This window comes from Geotrypetes seraphini, chromosome 16 (assembly GCF_902459505.1).
Source record: "Geotrypetes seraphini chromosome 16, aGeoSer1.1, whole genome shotgun sequence".
Taxonomy (NCBI): Eukaryota; Metazoa; Chordata; class Amphibia; order Gymnophiona; family Dermophiidae; genus Geotrypetes; species Geotrypetes seraphini.
Window position 1 is genome coordinate 7,523,395 of NC_047099.1, and position 20,432 is coordinate 7,543,826.

At 40.2% G+C, this 20,432-nt stretch overlaps 1 protein-coding gene across 1 annotated transcript in view; it reads right to left on the bottom strand.

The window, feature by feature from the left end:
- Positions 1 to 2,387: 2,387 nt before the first annotated feature.
- Positions 2,388 to 20,432, bottom strand: part of LOC117350404 (olfactory receptor 6M1-like) — a 35,757-nt gene continuing 17,712 nt past the window's right edge. The window contains exons 2-3 of the mRNA XM_033924684.1: positions 2,771 to 2,948; positions 2,388 to 2,683 (exon numbers count right to left, since the gene is read on the bottom strand). Of these exons, the coding sequence (XP_033780575.1) occupies positions 2,388 to 2,683; positions 2,771 to 2,948 (474 nt within the window). The remainder of the gene's footprint in view (positions 2,684 to 2,770; positions 2,949 to 20,432) is intronic.

The following is a 20,432-nucleotide window of genomic DNA, read 5'->3' on the forward strand; positions in this document are numbered from 1 at the left end:
CGGCAGAGGGAACTTTTCCAATGGGTGCAACTGGGCGGCTGTCGGGAACCTCTGATCAGGGGCAGAGCAAGGTAAGTGTATGATAGGGATAAGAAGGAGGAGGGGGGAGAAAAAGGAAGGGTCGCCTACTGCTGGACAGGGGGGAAGGAAAGAGGTACTGATGGACAGGGGGGCTGAAGAAAAAGGAACGGAGGCCTAATGTTGGACAGGGGGAGAAGGAAAGAGGTGCTGCTGGACAGGGGGAAGGTAAAACAAAGGGAGAAGGGCTGCTGCTGCATAAGGAGAGCAGTGAAGGGGTGGTGGTGGACACAGGGGAGGTAAAAGGAAGGGAGAATGGACAGGGGGAGCAGGCAAGGGGTGGTGATGGACAGCCAAGGAAAAGAAAGACAGAAAGAAAGCGGCTAAGGAGAGAGAGAGAGAGAGAAAGAAATAAAGACAGACACACACACATATATTCTAGCACCCGTTAATGTAACGGGCTATAAGACTAGTATTGTAATAATGTGTTTCTATCCAAGGTCATACCTGTAGAGTGTTGCATTAAGTTGGTTATCTTACATGTGAATTTCAATGTTCAAAAATTATGTTATTTAAGAATCAAAACAATATGTAAACTTAATAATTGACCCTGAATCAGAAGCCAAGGACGGGCCTCAAATGACGAGACGAAAGAACACAACGAGGGAGTCATGAGGGCAATATGTCAAGAGATCAGCCAAGGGTGTATGGTTCAAAAAGTCATTTTATTGATGGTTATGCCGCAATAGCTCAATAGATTCGACACTGGCAGTGTTTTGGCATCTGTGCCTTTATCAAGAGTCTGGTTTGAAAGTAGCATACGTGCACTCGGGTAGATGCGCTGGTGAGGCGTCGATTAATGCAAAATAGAAACTAGTGCTAATATTAGGGTCACACTCATTCAGTTCCTGCATAAATTCTTGTCATTCGTACCTCCCTAGATAAAAAAAACAAAACACATCATCAATAAATCTTTTCCACATCCGAACCATCTCATAGGGCTCCTTTTACGAAGGTGCACTAGCGTTTTTAGCGTACGCATCGGATTAGCGCTCAAGAGGCGGTAGCGGCTAATGCGCGCGACCTTGTAGCACGCGCTATTTCGCGGGTTAGGGCCCTAACGTGTCTTCGTAAAAGGAGCCCATAGCGCCAGGAGGAGTATACCCTATTTGTTCTCAAACTGTCATATAGAGGCACGCGATAGAGGGTGCCACTGTGGGGGCCCATAGCCACCCCTTTAGAGAAAATTCTGTTCTTCAAACATGAAATAATTATAATAGATCATCAATTTCAATTTCAAGTTTCAAGTTTAATTACATTTGATGAATCGCTTATTACAATATCTAAGCGATGTACAGTTTAAAAACCAACAGATTGTGGTAATACATATAATTTCAATGGGCTAGACAATAGACAGACAATTTGGACAGACATGAATGAGTAGGAAAGAGAGGAAAAGTTACAATTATGATATTTGTTAAAATTTACATAAAAAGGAAAACACATTAGGTAAAAATGGGGTACGGTAAGGTAGAAATTTGATTAATTATTAGAAGAATACGAGAATTTAGAATAGATCTGTCATAAGTCAAATGCGTCTTGAAATAAATAAGTTTTTTAAATTTTTTTAAAAGAAGTAATGTCTTTTTCGTTTTTAATAAAATTTGGAAGGGCGTTCCACAATGCAGGGGCCACTACGGAGAACATATCATTTCGTCTTGTACCGATAATTCTCAACGAGGGGATTGAAAGCAAGTTCGATGAGGATGATCTTAGAGAGCGAGAGGAGTTGTATGGGACAATCATTTTTGATATAAATTGGGGTTCGTTAAAGATTAATGTTTTATAAACCAGAAATATAACTTTGAAAGTGATTCGATGAGAGATGGGAAGCCAATGTGATTTAATAAATAATGGGGTAACATGGGGTAATTTCTGCTTGGCCTGTGGTAACCCTGAAAGTTTGTCAATACCATTGAACTTAGTTATGTGGTTTGGGCAGATTGGGACTGTGAAAGTGCCATGATGGTCCCTGTGTTGGCCTTTGCTTTTGTAAATAGGAGCGCATTGCTTGGTGGGCTGAGCACTTCACATCGCATTAATGAAATAGTTTTGTTTGTGCAAGTATTATTGATATTTTTTCTGTGTATGGTTAACATCAGCTGTATTATTCTCAATAGCGGCCGTTAACTGACTCTGTGGTTAACTCAAATAAATATGTGTTTAAGCTCATTAATTTGTCAACATACATCAATAGATGAGACCCGTTAGTTTCTATTAGTATTTTAGCCTTAGATGCCTAAACCACTGAATCCACTGTCAGAAACAAGGTTTCTGAGCACAGTTAAGATCACACTGTATCACTGTGATTATCTGGCACAGTAGTACATGGCTGTGTCTGTAGCTGTCAGTCTGTCTATCTGCAGCAGTGCAGTGGAGCCCCTCGTGGAAGGAGTCACCCTTCCCTGGAAATCGCTATTGATGTAGGTGGTATGACCGGTTCTAAAAGCTGCAATCCACACTAGGCCTTTTCCAGGAAGCTGTCTTGTCCAGTGCATGTGGTGATCATTAATATTATAGCCAGAAACACCACATTCTAAGACCAAGGATGTGCCTGGCTTGGCGATCTCGTTGCTTTTCTGCTGCAGAATTTGCGCCATAACACCTTTGGTAAAGAGAAACAAAAACATCATTTAATTGTCACAGCAGATTATTTAGACATAACGATTTTTAAGAGAATGATTTCACTTACAAAGTAAATGTGACAGAATACAAATATAAGTTAAAAAGGTCATATTGATGAGATCAAATCCTTCGTGCTTGGTATTTCCTGAGCGTTCTACTGGGAAAACATTAAGGGCACTCATTACATAGTTTTCAAGGCATTGATTTATTTGCATACCATGTAAAAGATAGTGAGAATGATTGATCTGTTTTGAAATTATGTTTACATAAAATCTTTTTACATAACCAGTTTACTGAATAAACCTAAACCAAAATGAATCAAGTTATTAGACTAATCTCGTTCCATGAATTTGCCTTATACCATGCGTTTATTATAGAGCCCTTTACTTACACAAACACTTGTGTTTCTTTAGGTGTGTCAAATTATGTTATAGTTGAATACTGTCGAAACAAAAATCCTGTGGCTTTGGTAAATACCAAGAAATATTGTCTGATACTCTACCAGTTAGTTTAGATGAATCTTTATCAGAGGATTGATGAGATAATGTTCTAGGAATAATCTGGAATTCTTCGTATTTTGAATTTCAGGTAAATAATCGAAATAAAAATATTTTACAAGCTAAGGTAACTTAGACCTATTCACTCCTACATTTATGAGAGCTAGTGTTCCTTTCATTGCTGAGATTGATATGATCTCAACTAGATTACTGTAACACCATTTAATCTGGAGTGTCAGTCAAGATTTGGAAGAGGCATCAGACTAGGTTGTCCCAAAAATGCCACCGCTTTTAACAGAATCAGATTTTGATAGTGGTTGCATTTTTGGGACAACTTAATCTGTAGAAGAATTGCATGACAGATCATTTAAAAGACCCCTGATGCAGGCCATTGGCCAAAAGACTGACAGTGTTGGGTCATTGATGAATAAAGAATATTAAGTCCCAGTTCTGCAGACTTGTGCACTTTTTTATCATGTAACAAGATGAAGCATCACCATTCATCACTCCAGCTAGGGCTTAGTAATGGAAGCACTTATCTTTGCTTAACTATTGTAATTAAATTATTTTGAGATTGTTAATATGATTCTATTACAGCATCTCATGACTAATATTTAGTTTTTATTGTATTAGCTTTGATCATTTGATTGTGTATATTGTGTACGTATTTTTGAAAATTTAATAAATATATATGGAAAAGAAAGAAACGGAAGTAGTTAGACTAACCAATTTCATTTCAACATTCCTTCTAAAGTGCATGGGCTTCCTCCACCCCTGTTCCCACTATTGGGAGTGATACAGGAATATCATGTTTTCAATCACGAGGGGCAGGCAAATCCTCTGGGAGTCCTGCAGAGGTTGAAGATGACAAGATTATGGGTGGAAGACTCATGTATACCTTACAGAGAATATCGACTGACTTGTCCTTGAGAAACATTATACAATCCTTTTTTCAGTGACAAGAAGAGAAATGCATAAAGATGTTAACTAGAGTTGCCATCAAATGTGACCAAATATCCTATAGAAGTATTGTCATTTCTGGAATCAAGTTTCAAGTTTATTAAAATCTTATTATACCGCCAAATCAGACTTCAAGGCGGTGTACATATCATTTTAAAAATACAAATATTTAAAAAAATACAGGGTGCAGCAAAGGAATATCGTACAAAGACTTGACAACACAAGACTGACAGACAAACTGGCACAGAAGGGAGGTGGTTGAACTACATTATTTAAAGAAAAAGAACAGGTGGAATGGACAATAGGAAGGGAGCAGATATCACATGATCAATCAGGTTCAGAGAGAAAGAAAGTGTCCTTAACAGGACAGTTAAACGTTAAAAGCGTCCTTGAATAGATAGGTTTTGAGATTAGACTTAAAGTCTAAAATAGTCGTGTCTTCTCTTAAATACTTTGGAGCGGCGTTCCACAAAGTGGGAGCAGTAATTGAAAAAATGTATGGCGCATTGTATTAATATGTCTCAGGGAAGGTATAGCAAGAAGGTTTTGGGAAATAGAGTGGAGGGTTCTTTGGGGATCATGTGGAATCAGTACTCTATTCAAAAAAATCAGGGATATTGGAAGAATGGATTTTAAAAGTTAATAGAAGGATTTTGTATGCTAACCTGTGTTCTATAGGGGCCAGTGGGCCTTGATAAATAATAGCATGATTTGATCATATTTTTTGGCAGTAAATATAACAGTAATAGCTGTATTCTGCACGATCTGCAGGCACCTAATTTCTTTTTGTGTTATTCCTTTATAGAGGGAATTACAATAGTCTAGGCGAGAAATTAGCAATGAATGAATTAAGATATTAATGGATTGAGAGTTCAGTAACTTAGAGCGGGAGTGGATCATTCGCAGTCTTTGAAAACAGCTACGAATTACTGTGCTAATTTGATTATGATATATGTTGGTTTTGTATCAAATGTGACACCTAGAAGTTTGAGAGGGGGAACTATTTGCAGAGAAGTAGTTGAGATTGAGATTGGCTTTGTAAGGGATTGGCTTTGTAAGGGATTGGCCTTCTTTTAGTGGGAAGATCATGACCTTAGTTTTGCTGACATTAGGGTTAACATATTAGCATTAAGCCAATCATGAATTTTTGTGAGTTTTTGGTTGATAACAGGTACTTCTTTAAGGTCATTAAGGTCTATTGGATGAACCAACTGAATATCATCAGCGTATAGATTGGGCAAGCGTCAAGAGAGGAGCCAAAAAAATGGCATTATTATGTGAGCGTAGGTTGGACTCCAGACCTTTCCTGCCTCTGGACTGAACTACATGCTAGAATTTCCAATTAAAGAAACATGAATTGGGGCCAAATTTGCTTCTCATGTCAAAGCCCAGAAAGTAACAAAACTGAGTAGCAGGAGTAAGAAACTCTTGACGGTTACAACGACTCAAAGATTCTTGATCTCACTACCTAAGTTTAAACTGAAAAATTGAAGCACTGTTGTGGTCTAACTCAGTTCAAAGGGAAATATTCAGTGTCTTCAGTACTGCAGTTCACCAGTGCCCTCTTTGGTGGTCAACATGCACTACAACCCATAAGCATTACACAACTAGCATAGAATGATATAGGCAGAGGTTTCCTTTGGACTTATGTTTCATGCTGTTATGCTGACTGTAGAGTAGATTACTCTTAGACTTTCCAATTTGTTAATCAATTCTTTAAAAATACAATCAAATGTTATTGCAGTCATATACTGTATATTATGGCCTCTTTTATTATTATCATTACCATGATTATTTAGCAATATTATAGTAATATTATTTTTTAATCATTATCAAAATTACTGCATCATATGCTCTAAGATCATTGTAGAATGGGTTAATTTAACATGGCTTGATGACTTAAATGTATATAAAGATAGGGGAAATTTACCAGTTTCATACCCTCCCCCAAATTCCTATGTCACTCAAGAAATTCTACAGTACTAAACTAAACTAAACTAAGCCTTAGGTTTATATACCGCATCTTCTCCACTGAAGTGGAGCTCGACACGGTTTACAGAGTTTAAAAAAATATGGGAAGAGAGAAGAGAAAGAGTTTACAAAGCATAAAAAGAAGGATGTAATCAGGAGAAGAGATTATTATATGCTAGAGAAAAGCCAGGTTTTCAGTTGTTTTCGGAATAGTTGGAGGGAGTCCAGGTTCCGCAGCGGGACAGTGAGGTCGTTCCAGAGGCCGGTGATTTTGGAGAGGAGGGATCTACCCAGTTTACCTGCGTAGAGGATGCCATGTAGAGAGGAGAACGATAGTTTATGTCTGTGGGCATTACAGCTGGAGCCTTGAAGTCGCGCCGGGTTTCCTGCTAGAAATCTCCTCCGATGCAACTGGAAACAGGAAGTTGCATCATAGGAGACTTTTACCAGCAGGCAACGCGACGCGACTTCAGGGCTCCGGCTGTAATACAGCTCGTAGCCTTATAGAAATCGCCAGTTTTAAGAAGAAAAGGTAAGGGAAAAGGAGGGAGGGAGATGCATGGACGGCCGGCGGGAGAGAGTGGGCTGCCGGTTCAAACGCTCGTTCACTGCGCGTTCACTCTTTATTCACTGCCCCGTGCTACCATTCACCACTCCACGGGGCGGTGAATGGCCTCGTCCCCAAACTCGCGGTGACCATTATTTTGTCACCGTTTTGGCGGGTTACCCGCGGCTAAACGCGGCTAGCTGCGGGTAACCACCACCGTGTCATTCTCTATCTTGCACTAACAGTTTGCTAATAAGATAGGCAGCCAAGGAAAAGATCTGGGGGTATTGGTGGATAACACAATGAAGCCGGCGGCGCAATGTGCAGCGGCCTCAAAAAAAGCGAGCAGAATGTTGGGCATTATCAAAAAAGGTATCGTTACCAGAACGAAGGAAGTTATCCTGCCACTGTATGGTGCGCCCACATCTGGAATACTGCGTCCAATACTGGTCGCCATACCTCAAGAAGGACATGGCAATACTCGAGAGGGTCCAGAGGAGAGCAACGAGGATGATAAAGGGTATGGAGAACCTTTCATATGCCGAACGGTTAGACAGGCTGGGGCTCTTTACCCTGGAAAAGCGGAGACTGAGAGGGGACATAATACAGACTTATAAAATCATGAAAGGCATAGAGAAGGTGGAGAGGGGCAGATTCTTTAGACTAGCAGGGACAACTAAAGGTCATTCAGAAAAACTGAGAGGAGACAGATTCATAACGAATGCAAGGAAGTTCTTCTTCACTCAACGGGTGGTAGACACCTGGAACGCGCTTCCCAGAGAGGTGATAAACAGAGTACAATTCTGGGGTTCAAAAAGGGACTGGATGACTTCCTGGAAGCGAAGGGGATAACAGGGTACAGATAGAGGTTTACCTTACAGGACATTGAGCGAATAGGGTATGGACATTTTAGGTTAGGTAGGGAACACTTTCAGGTCATGGACCTGGAGGGCCGCCACGGGAGCAGACTGCCAGGCACGTTGGACCCCTAGTCTGACCCGGCAGAGGCAATGCTTATGTTCTTATGTTCTAAATAGAAAATATTACTATAGAAATGGAATGGCAATAGTGGTGCAGTAGCACCAACTTGTGGACAAAGTGCAGATTTTGTTCACTTCATTTTAATTTTAAATCCAGATTCAGATGTTCCCACGAGCAGAACTGACTCCTGATCGCTCCACAATGAGGGATCCCTCTTGTGCTTTTCCTGGTGTGAATCAGGAATGGTTTGCCTGTATTGTATATGCAGACAAAAAAAAAAAAAAAGGGGGGGGTGGAGAAGCATGACTTGGATTGGCAATACTGCCAGAACCTGCTCAACACCAGTCCCAAAGAAAAAGAGAATTAAGTGACTTGTCCAAGGTGGGGTTTGAATCTAGGCATTCTGCTTCGCAACCTGCTGCTTTGACCATTAGGCCAGGCTTCTTGTCCTCCATTTAAAATCCTTGTGAGGAAATATAGAGATTCACTGTGTCTGCTTTCAAAAACTGTCTACCAGGCAGGTTGACCAATATGTTTAGCAGGACCAGAGACTGTGTTTACTCAGCTGAGCAGCCACAGAGGGGAAAATTCTATACGAAGCGCCCAAACGTTAGGTGCCGAACTAGGCACCTCTCAGCTTGATTCAAATAAAGTTGGCTGCTGTTTAGTGAATCACGCCAAGCGGAACTTATTTTAGAGGCACCCAATAAATAGGCCAGCTCCAAGCACAACTAAAAGTTAGGCGGACGTGCGAGCACACTTAAGAGCACCGATTCTGTAACAGGGCGCCCAACACAAAGCCACGCCCATGCCTAACATGCGTTTTTTTGAAGGGCACCTAAATTTTTAGAGGCGCCTTGTTACAGAATCACACTTTCTTGATAGGCGCCTAAGTTTCAATTATTGCTGATTAAAAAGGTTAATTGAGCTTGTTCAATTTCGATAGGCGCTTATCTAGTTGGACACCTCCAAAATAGGTACCTAACATTAGGTGCTGGCTAAAGTCCCTCTTAGGATAAGAGTTTCAAGGGGAAGAGGATGTGTGAGACAAGTGGGTGGTCTGAAACACTGCTAGAATGAAACCTGACAGAGTTAAAGCCTAGGACTAGGCATCTACCAAGCGTTTGAGATAGACCTACTTTTCCTACCATCCAGAATTATACCCAGAAAGTATTATTGTGACAGAATGTAACCAGGAATGGCTGGTTCTGCTGGAAGGAACAAACGGGAACATTCAGTAAGCACTCACTCGAGCTAGGGGTTTTTTTTTGTTTGCTCTTTTGTTTGTTTCCGGTCTTATTGGCCTGGAAGAATCACTAATTGTTACATAAACCCCACATTCAGCCATTCCTTCTAGTCCATTATTTAGATATGGGAAACATGTCAGAAGACTGGCCAGGCTGACCTCATAGATGGTAAGTTGTAAGTTCCAAAGTAAAGATTTTTGGGACAGTCCTGAATTTCTGAGCATTCTATCCTAGTGAAGCCTTGATTCCAATGGGCAGAATGCTAGGAATGATTAAGAAGGGGATCACGAACAGATCAGAGAGGGTTATCATGCTGCTGTACCCGGGCCATGGTACGCTCTCACCTGGAATACTGCGTCCTGCAGTGGTCGCCGTACATGAAGAAGGACACAGTATTATTCAAAAGGGTCCAGAGAAGAGCGACTAAAATGGTTAAGAGGCTGGAGGAGTTGCCGTACAGTGAGAGATTAGAGAAACTGGGCCTCTTCTCCCTTGAAAAGAGGAGACTGAGAGGGGACGTGATCGAAACGTTCAAGATAATGAAGGGAATAGACATAGTAGATAAAGACAGGTTGTTCACCCTCTCCAAGGTAGGGAGAACAAGAGGGCACTCTCTGAAGTTAAAAGGGGATAATTCCGTACAAACGTAAGGAAGTTCTTCTTCACCCAGAGAGTGGTGGAAAACTGGAACGCTCTTCCGGAGGCTGTTATAGGGGAAAACACCCTCCAGGAATTCAAGACAAAGTTAGACAAGTTCCTGCTGAACCAGAACGTACGCAGGTAAGGCTAGTCTCAGGGCACTGACCTAAGGGCCACCGCGTGAGTGGACTGCTGGGCACGATGGACCACTGGTCTGACTCAGCAGCGGAAATTCTTATGTTCTTATGCAGGATCAGGCATCTAAAATACCGCAGTTGTAGGATGTAAATTGAAAACCAAGACTTGACAAACATTTCCAGCCTAGAACCTCGCTTTTCTGTGACCTGCACTCCTCCTCAGTTCCATTTAGAACTGCAGCTAATCTGACTCAATTTTTCCAAATCTTATGGGTCTGCTTATTATGTATTAATGCACATTATGAGGGGTGCCGAAAAGTTCTCAGCCCAACCAACCAACTTCCTACATTCTGAGCATTATTTTGCCACAGTAGCTGAAAAGAGTGTTATCTTATTTCATTAAGTTCCAATTTGCAGAAATTAAGTTTTCTGTTTTGACATTATTTCAGATCATTGAACCATATCCACAACATTCGCTTCTGGGTTGGGCTGAGAACTTTTCAGCACCCCTTCATTTGTATATTCATAATTGGGCCAATATATATGTTATGTACCACGAGTATACCCAGAAAACCAGACCTAAAAATTAGGTGCCGAGGAAAATGGTGCATAGAGCCTATCAATCTTCAGTTAGATGCCATTTATAGAATCATGCCTAGCGGTACCTGAACCTTAGGTGCCCCCTATTTATATCAGGGTTTTCTTAGCCTAAATATCAGTGTCTAAGTCCATTTTAGGCACCTACTTGGAAAACATGCCCAAGATCTGCCCTTAACCATGCCCACTTTCTGGTAGGCATCTTTGGGCTAGGTAACTACCCAATCTACCCTAACAACCAATTAATTTTAATTTAAGCTAATTATGAAGACAATTAAGCTTATCAGTGCCAATTAAGCCCATTAAATAATTAAGTTAGGCACCTAGATCGGCTAGGCAAGCCAATCTAGTCACCTAACGTTAGCCGTCATTTATAGAACTTAGGCCCAACTGTGTATGGCTGTCAGTTATGGGAAAGATAATGGAGATGCTGCTGAGAAAAGGACATTTTTGCACCAAACAGTGATGCTAATATTATGGAAATTATTTGTGAGATATGAGAATATCTCAGTTAATTGACTTCGTCATCCAGCCTTTAGTCTCGGAGCGATAAAATTGTTAGCCAAACATGAAACGGCTAATAAAAATAGCTCATTCAAAAGCATCATATGACCCTTTATATCTCATTATTTTTTTGTACAATGTAAATAAATCAAAATGAAACTTATCCGTGAAAATATATATGGTCCAAAATTGTGTATGCAACAAGGATATAGAGTTCCCTCATTACTCACACAGCAGTCCCATATGGAAATCAGAAAGCACTTATTGTGCATTAGTTTTGAGATCTGATGTGGATTTGCTTCTTTGAATTCATGCGTTTGAAGAAAAAGAGCTTTCTACAATCAAATACATTGCAAGATCCAAGGCAGCATGGCTTTTATCAAAGACACATTTGTCACATGAATCTAATTGATTTCTTTCATTGGGTGACAGTGGCATATGCTGGATGTGGTCTACATAGATTTTGGCAAAACCTTTGATAGGTTCCTTATAGATGGCTTATATTATAAATAAACTGAGTGGCTTGAGGATGGAGGGGAGTAGAGTTATGGATTGAAGGCTATATCAAAAAGATGGGTTTTCGGTCTACTTTTAGACAAGAGAAGGGAAGGGGCATGATGGCCGAACTCAGGTAGTTTATTCCAGGCATTCGGAACAGCTACATGAAAGGAACAAAGTCTGGAATTGGCAGTGTTATAGAGTTCAAGGACAGGTAGTGTTATAGAGTTCTTCAAGGAAAGGCCCCCAGGTATTTAGTGGCTCATTAAATTATCATCATCTTACCTGCACTTTTAGAAAATTATTGAAATCATCTTTGTTTGTTAGATTTCGAGGAAATTGATGTCCTCTGTAATTGTTAGTCCTTTATGAACATTGATTGTTTTCAATGAGTTTTGAAGGTCACTGTTGCTGTACAGCTCCTTCTTTTTCTTTGTAAACCGCATTGAACTGAAAGGCATTTGCAGTCTTGAAATGGAAATGGAATGCAGTGGAGGAAAAGGGTAATGGGACAGAGTCAACATAGATTTGGTCAAGGGAAATCTTGCCGCACCAATATGCTACATTTTTCAAAGGAGTGTATAAACATGTGGCTAAAGTTGAACTAGCAACTCTTCTGCTCTTATGTCATTGAAATTGCGTCCATTTATTACTGACTCGTGGATGAACTGTGCAGATCTTTATCTGCCATCAGAATCTTGCATAGTGTTGGGAGAACAGCAATTTCTTTTTCCTAGATGTTGGATAAGTCATGTGGCTGCCGCCCTTTTGTCCACTTGCATATATAGAAATAACAGTCAACAAAGATAGAATAATAAAGTAATTGTTTGTATTAGATTAACTGGATAGATTACTTATGCTGGGTTATTTTACAAAGCCATAGTAGAGGTTTCTACCTTGGGCCAGAGGGGTAAATGCTCTGACACCCATAGAATTCCTATGAATGTTGGCGCATTTACCTCGCCGGCCCTCAGTAGAAACCTCTACTGTACCATGCTTTTGTAAAAGGAGCCCTTAATTATTGTCTACAATGGGTGTAAAGTGAATTTTACTTTGGTCACTATTGTTCAAACACAGGTTGCACCAGCTCCTGCTGAAATTCCCTTGATGTTCTATTAAACAAAACGGCTTCCCCTTTTCTGATTCTTCTCTAAGGTCAGAAATGAAAAATCTTGGTAAAGAACAGATTTAGCCTTATTGTTATTCTTAAGTGTCTTTTCAGCCTTATGAAACAGGGTCCCACTTGGGTTTCATAGTTTATTTCAGTTCTGATCTTCAGTTGAGTCACAGATGTTCTTGAACAGATGTGGCTGTTGAGCCGAGAACTGGACTGGAAAAAGAAGGGTATTTTTAGGCCCACAGGCATTACATTACAGCAGCAAAACAGTTGCCTGACAGGAAGCAGAGCCAGCCATGTCAAGCCACGTGACTGGAAAAAGTCACAGACCAGAAACTGGGCAAGTTGCAGCTGTGAGAAAGCTTTTGCATGCCAGATCTTTCATGCTACATTGCTCAGTGCACCTGTCATAGCTGCTTTTTATCACAAAATTGGTTAATATAGCACTCAGTTTATAAAGTGGCACATTGCAGAAGTATTAACACCATTTATAATATTAATAACATTTATGATAGATGATGAACAGCTTCAGAGCCATGAGAATATCCATTCAGAAAGAGTGAAAATCTTTTGGAAAAGAGGTGACACTATTACAGTGGATGTCAAATTAGATTCTAGCAAAACTGATCTTGGGATTTTGAATTTGGAACTGCCATAAATGAATTCAGCAGCTGAAAACCAGGAAAAATTGTAATCAGGATTTATTATTTCATCCTAATCTAATCTAAGACTTAGATTTATATACCGTGTCATCTCCTGAAGTAGGGACTCCACTTGGTCTACATATGACTTCAATAAACAGGGAAATCCGTTTAACTAATTTGTGAATAACTAAACAAAAGACAATTAACACTCCTTAGTACTATTTTCCCCAAACTGTTGAAATAGCATTGTTTTCATTGATTTACGAAAAATCTGGAGAGAGAAAAGAGTTCAATATAACTAGGAATTTCATATACGAAAAGGAGTGAGAGATATTAACAACAAGCTTTATTCCTTTCACTGAAGGAAATGAAAGTTTGTACTTCTGAGAATTCCTTGAAACAACAAACCGAAGAGAATTCCATGTTAGAGGCATTCCATGTTATATGGGCAAAAATAGACCATGGATAATTTTTAATATATGCTCTCCTTTGTCTATTGCCATCTGGTTTGATGCTTAATAATTCTTTCAGGTTGCATGTTCTTGTATGCTACTCTAATTTCTGAGTCTTGAAAGAATGGAGATTTTTGAATAATGTGCCAATGTTTTCGTATAATATCTGTAATTTCTTGAGATGTATTGTATTGAAGGACACAAGTGTGTTTTTCTTGTTGAATATTTTCTAACTGTTGAGCTGGTTCAGTAGTATCTGATAGATTACCACCATTATATGAATTAGTCAATAAGATATAAAAGAAGGTAAGAAAAACAATAAAAAGAAAAAAGAGTTATAAAAAGAAAGGCTATTGGGTCTAATGATAGTTCACAATAGGCTGTTCTGGCAGGACTAGTTCCAAAACCAGACAGCCGTGAACCTTTGAGGTCTTTCAGCCTATAAAAATATAAAATCCTAATTTAAAAGGGGTTTTTCAATAAAGAACTCTCTTATACATCATAATTTAAGGGGTACTGGTCATAGACTTGACACACTGAGGATAATTTTGAAAATCATACAAGCGCATTTAAATCAAATTCTAAGATGAACGGGGAGCCAGTGAAGATTTCTCAGCAATGGAAGTACATGATCAAAATTTCCTTTTTCCGAAAATCAATTTACAGATATATGACACCTGCTCTTATAGATAATAAATTCCCCTATACAAAATCGAAGCACTTTTTTAGCACTGGCTATGAGCGTCAGAGCTGTTACCGCTATAGCCTGAGATAAAAATTGTGCTACGGTTTTGTAAAAAAGGGGGGGCGGGAGGAATATATAAATAAACTATTAAAAGCCCCCCTCTCAAAATACCACTGCTTTTACTTGAATGTTTTTAACTATGTTATTGCTGTTTTATATTTTGAAGGAGATATTTTTTATTTGTCATTATGGCCCGGATTCTGTAACTGCCGCTCTTGTTGGCGGCCGCCATAAAACCAGCCGCCGATCACGTGTCAATCAAATGACAGTGCCGGGTACAGAATTGGACCTCTATAGGCGCTTCAAAATATACTGTAAATGCTACTTACAGCATTAAATACAAGATAGAAGACAATAAAGCAGATTTTAGGGAGCTAACGCAGCGACGTTACAGCATAGTGTAATAAGCACAAGTGTTAAGGCCAGCGCAGTGGGTTGTTACACCTCATTTCCCTGATGAAGTTTCAAGTTTTATTAAAATTTTGATGTATCGCAATATCATAAATTCAAAGCGATTTACAATTAAAAACGGGTTCTCGATTGTTAACTATAACAAACGCACAGACTTTGCAGATTTATACATAGAGAACTACAATAGGCATAGTAAAGTGAACAAGAAAAGTAAGTACAACGGATGGGTAAGAATTTTAAAAGTATAATAAAAATAAATAAAAGGAAACTAAATGAATTTTAGGGGTCCTTTTATCAAGCCGCGCTAGCGTTTAACGCTGAATGCTCTAGGCTGCTCCCGACGCTCATAGAGTTCCTGTGAGCTTCAGAAGCAGCGTAGAGCATTCAGCGCGGCTCCCTGCGCTAATAACCGCTATCGCGGTTTAGTAAAAGGGGGAGGGATAATTTAACAGCAATTAACCTACAAATGAATGCATAGCCATGCCTGGCCAGACCAAAGTCCATCAATCACAGCATCCTTTCTTCAATACTGACCAGCTAAGTCATGAGAACCCAGCAGATCCCTAAAAGTTATCTATTTTCTTTGCACAGTTTGATAGAAAGTGTCAGAATTCTATTTTTTTTCACTGTAGAAAATCCTCATTTTGAAAATTTCCATTTCCCTCCTTTCAGGTAAGGAAATGTCTGTTCATTTTACAGCTGTTTATCACAGTTAAAAAGGTCTGACCACAAGGGTGCCTTTTGGTAGTTTCAGATTTGAAGCTGTTGGTGATTCCTTGAAATGTTTCTTTTCAAAGTTTAGTTTCAGTGTTCTTAGTAACATAGTAGATGACAGCAGATAAAGACCCGAATGGTCCATCCAGTCTGCCCAACCTGATTCAATTTAAATTTTTTCTTCATAGCTATTTCTGGGCAAGAATCCAAAGCTCTACCCGGTACTGTGCTTGGGTTCCAACTGCCGAAATCTCCATCAAAACCTACTCCAGCCCATCTACACCCTCCCAGCCATTGAAGCCCTCTCCAGCCCATCTTCCTCCCAAACGGCCATATAAAGACACAGACCATGAAAGTCTGCTCAGTACTGACCTTAGTTCAATATTTACCATTATTTTTTGATTCTAGATCCTCTGTGTTCATCCCACGCTTCTTTTAACTCCGTCACCGTTTTCCTCTCCACCACCTCTCTCTGGAGCGCATTCCAGGCATCCACCACCCTCTCTGTAAAGTAGAATTTCCTAACATTGCCTTTGAATCTACCACCCCTCAACCTCAAATTATGTTCTCTGGTTTTATCATTTTCCTTTCTCTGGAAAAGATTTTGTTCTACATTAATACCCTTCAAGTACTTGAACGTCTGAATCATATCTCCCCTGTTCCTCCTTTCCTCTAAGGTATACATATTCAGGGCTTCCAGTCTCTCCTCATACGTCTTCTGGCGCAAGCCTCCTATCATTTTCATCGCCCTCCTCTGGACCGCTTCAAGTCTTCTTACGTCCTTCGCCAGATACGATCTCCAAAACTGAACATAATACTCCAAATGAGGCCTCACCAATGACCTGTACAGGGGCATCAACACCTTCTTCCTTCTATTGGCTACGCCTCTCTTTATACAGCCCAGCATCCTTCTGGCAGCAGCCACCGCCTTGTCACACTGTTTTTTCGTCTTTAGATCTTCGGACACTATCACCCCAAGGTCCCTCTTCCCATCCATGTATATCAGCTTCTCACCTCCCAGCATATATGGTTCCTTCCGATTATTAATCCCCCAATGTAACTCTGCATTTCTTTGCATTGAATTTTAGTTGCCGGGCATTAGACCATTCCTCTAACTTTTGCAGATTTTTTTTTCACATTTTCCATTCCCTCTTCGGTGTCTCCTCTGTTACAAATCTTGGTATCATCTGCAAAAAGGCATACTTTTCCTTCTAACCCTTCAGCAATGCCACTCACAAACATTTTGAACAGGATTGGCCCCAGCACTGATCCCTGAGGGACTCCACTACTCACCTTTCCTTCCTTCGAGCGACTTCCATTAACCACCACCCTCTGGCGTCTGTCCGACAGCCAGTTTCTGACCCAGTTCACCACTTTGGGTCCTAACTTCAGCCCTTCAAGTTTGTTCAAGAGCCTCCTATGAGAAACCATATCAAAGGCTTTGCTGAAATCTAAGTAAATTACATTTAGCATATGTCCTCGATCCAGCTCTCTGGTCACCCAATCAAAAAATTCAATCAGGTTTGTTTGGCACGATTTTACCTTTTGTAAAGCCATGTTGCCTCGGATCTTGTAACCCATTAGATTCAAGGAAGTACACTATCTTTTCTTTCAGCAATACTTCCATTATTTTTCCAACAACCAAATGAGGCTCACCGGCCTGTAGTTTCTCGCTTCATCCCTGTGACCACTTCTGTGAATAGGGACCACATCCGCTCTCCTCCAATCCCCGGGAACCACTCCTGTCTCCAGAGATTTGTCGATCAACTCTTTAGCTTCAACTTGATTCTCTCCCTAACTTCATACATGAAGAAACAAATTCATATGTACTTCAATTTATAGAGGTACTTTAATTGCTTGAACTCTACAGATAAATAACTGCACAGGGAAATGTTTGATGGTATCTGGAGACACTCCCCTCCCCCTTCCCATCAATGAAATATCACTGTAGGCTCTTGGGTTATCATGAACCAGTTGGGAATCAGTTGATGTAATAATAATACAAAGAATTAAATTTCTTTTTGGAAGCAACAATTTCGCATTTTCAGTGGTAGGAAAGCAAGTGGTGGACTATGAACAGCTTGGAGGCCATGTTGATTGTAGTTTCAGTTGTGAAGTATAGGCAGGCTCCTTGGGAGTCCCACAGAACATGCATGACGTTTGAGAGTGAAACTACAAAATTGCTGTAACATCCCCAGTTGTAGGGAAGTAGGCGATGAATTCCCATGCACCCAACACGAAATGTTGAGAGCAACCACGCTCCCCCAAGTTTCAAGTTTATTTAAAATTTGATTTGATCACAATATCGAGATCCAATGCGATTTACAAATATAAAAACAGGGTTTTAGTAAAAAAAATAAATAAAAAAGACATACTTTAAGACTCTGACAATATATGAAACAGGAGGGAAACAGGTTAAACTACAATGTTTTGGAGAGAAGAAAGCATATAGGGTTAGAACTTCAGAATGGTAAAATTCTTTAAAGTGTCCAAGAACTGATACCACACCACTAGGATGTATGATCAATCAGAACATAGAAAAATGTGTTTCCGAAGATATGTGTTAACCTCAGTAAATAAAAATAACCAAGCCTTATGATAAGGCAACATGGCTCTGAGACCTTCCATATATCCAGGTAATTCACCTATATTTATGTTTTCAAATATTGCTGTACTGCAAATAATGCATAGATGTCTAGAACACCCCAGTCCTACCCTACAGCACTGCCACATACAGCTTTTCCAATGTATTTCCTTTGTACTAAGATTCATATACATATAGGTCTAGCAGCATACCATAAGCCTACCCTACGGTGGGAAGAGGCCGTTGGGTCCCACAAAATGTTTAATATGTTACTGAAATCCAGAAAAGCTATCTGTTATGATGGTGATATTAAACTTGCTGTCAGTGTTCTAGAAATGAGCTATAAGATTAGGTGGCTGGAATCTGTTGGTCTGAAATGTATGTCAATTTGTGTTAAGGAGCAGAGAGAGAGGAGAGAGGAATGTTTATCTATGACAGTCTACAGAAAGAGTGTCACTGAAGTATTATGGAGGACATAGCTAAAATATTAGTTCTTTTACTGACATTCCTTGGTACCTTGGAAAAGTCACTTTATCTCCTGTTGCTGGTAACAGCGGATAGCGCAGCTGGTTTTAAGAAAGATTTGGACCAGTTCCTGGAGGAAAAGTCCATAGTCTGTTATTGAGAAAGACATGGGGAAAGCCACTGCTTGTCCTGGATCGGTAGCATGGAATATTGCTATTCCTTGGATTTTGGCCAGGTACTAGGGACCTGGATTGGCCACCGTGAGAACGGAATACTGGGCTTGATGGACCATTGGTCTGACCCAGTAAGGCTATTCTCATGTTCTTATGCTTCAAGTATCCACTTAGACTGTAAACTCTTTGATGCAGAGGCTCATTGTATTTATATGTAATCCATTATATTTATATGTACCGGTAATCCATTTATTCATTCATTTTCATACCACAACAGCATCCAAAAACATATTGAACTTAAAAAGACAGTTCTTATAAATACATAACACTCAAAAAATCAAATATCAAATCTAAATAAATCATAAAAGAGAGGAGGAGGGGTGCCACATCCTTAGTAAGATGGTGGACTGCCCCTTTACTACGCCACTGACTGTCTGATTTCAAAAAAGCATGGGACAAAGACGCAGGGTCTTTAGACAATATGGATGGGCAGAATGAATAGATCATATGGTCTTTATCTGCTGTCATTTTCTCTGTTTCTATAGAAGGGGTAATAGACGCGTGGAACAGTCTCCCACAAGAGGTGGTGGAGACAGAGACTGTCTGAATTCAAGAAGGCCTGGGATAGGCACGTGGGATCTCTTTGAAAGAGGAAGAGATAATGGTTACTGTGGATGGACAGACTGGATGGGCCATTTGGCCTTTATCTGCCATCATGTTTGTGTATTAGAACTGATATTGTAATGTCATAATGCTTCATTCCACCAATGCCTGAGAGCCAATCCCATCAGAGATGTCACAATGGCTTGATTGTCCTATATGTAGCTCATTTTTATTACATATAGCAGTGATTTTGGCTTTCTAGAGACATGAGATATGATAGAGACATTTAAATACCTACGTGGCGTAAATGTGCATATTTTGAGTCTCTTTCATTTGAAAGGGAGCTCTGGAATGAGAGGGCATAGGATGAAGTTAAGAGGTGATAGGCTCAGGAGTAATCTAAGGAAACACTTTTTTACAGAAAGGGTGGTAGATGCGTGGAACAGTCTCCCGGAAGAGGTGGTGGAGACAGAGACTGTGTCTGAATTCAAAAGGGCCTGGGATAGGCACCTGGGATCTCTCGGAGAGAGAAAGAGATAATGGTTACTGCGGAAGGGCAGACTAGATGGGCCATTTGGCCCTTATCTGCCATCATGTTTCTATGTTTCTACTGGAATATTTCCCAAGGACCAAAATTCGTTCAGATGCCAGGCAACTACAGACCTGTGAGTCTCGCTTCTGTCCCTGGAAAGATGGTCGAGGCGCTGATCAAAGATACCTGATGAGAGCCAGTCAACATGGGTTCAGGAAAGGGAAATCATGTTTGATGAACCTACTCCAATTTTTTGAGACAGTGAACAAACAAATTGATAGTGGAGAACCAGTGGATATTGTATACTTAGACTTTCAGAAAGTGTTCGACAAGGTTCCACATGTAAGACTTCTCAGGAAACTACAAGGCCGTGGAATAGGGGAGATGTACTAAGATGGATAGGCAATTGGCTGGAGAACAGAAAACAGAGAGTGGGCATAAATGGGAAGTTCTCAGAATGGGAACAAGTGACTAGCTGTGTACCCCAGGGCTCGGTGCTTGGACCCATCTTATTTAATATTTTCATAAATGACCTAGAAGAAGGAATATCCAGTGAAATCATCAAGTTTGCAGACGACACAAAGCTATGCCAGGCAATCAGATCGCAGAAGGACAGCGAAGAACTCCAGAGCGACTTAAATCAATTGGATAAGTGGGCAGACAAATGGCAGATGAAGTTTAATGTGGAAAAATGCAAAGTGATGCATCTGG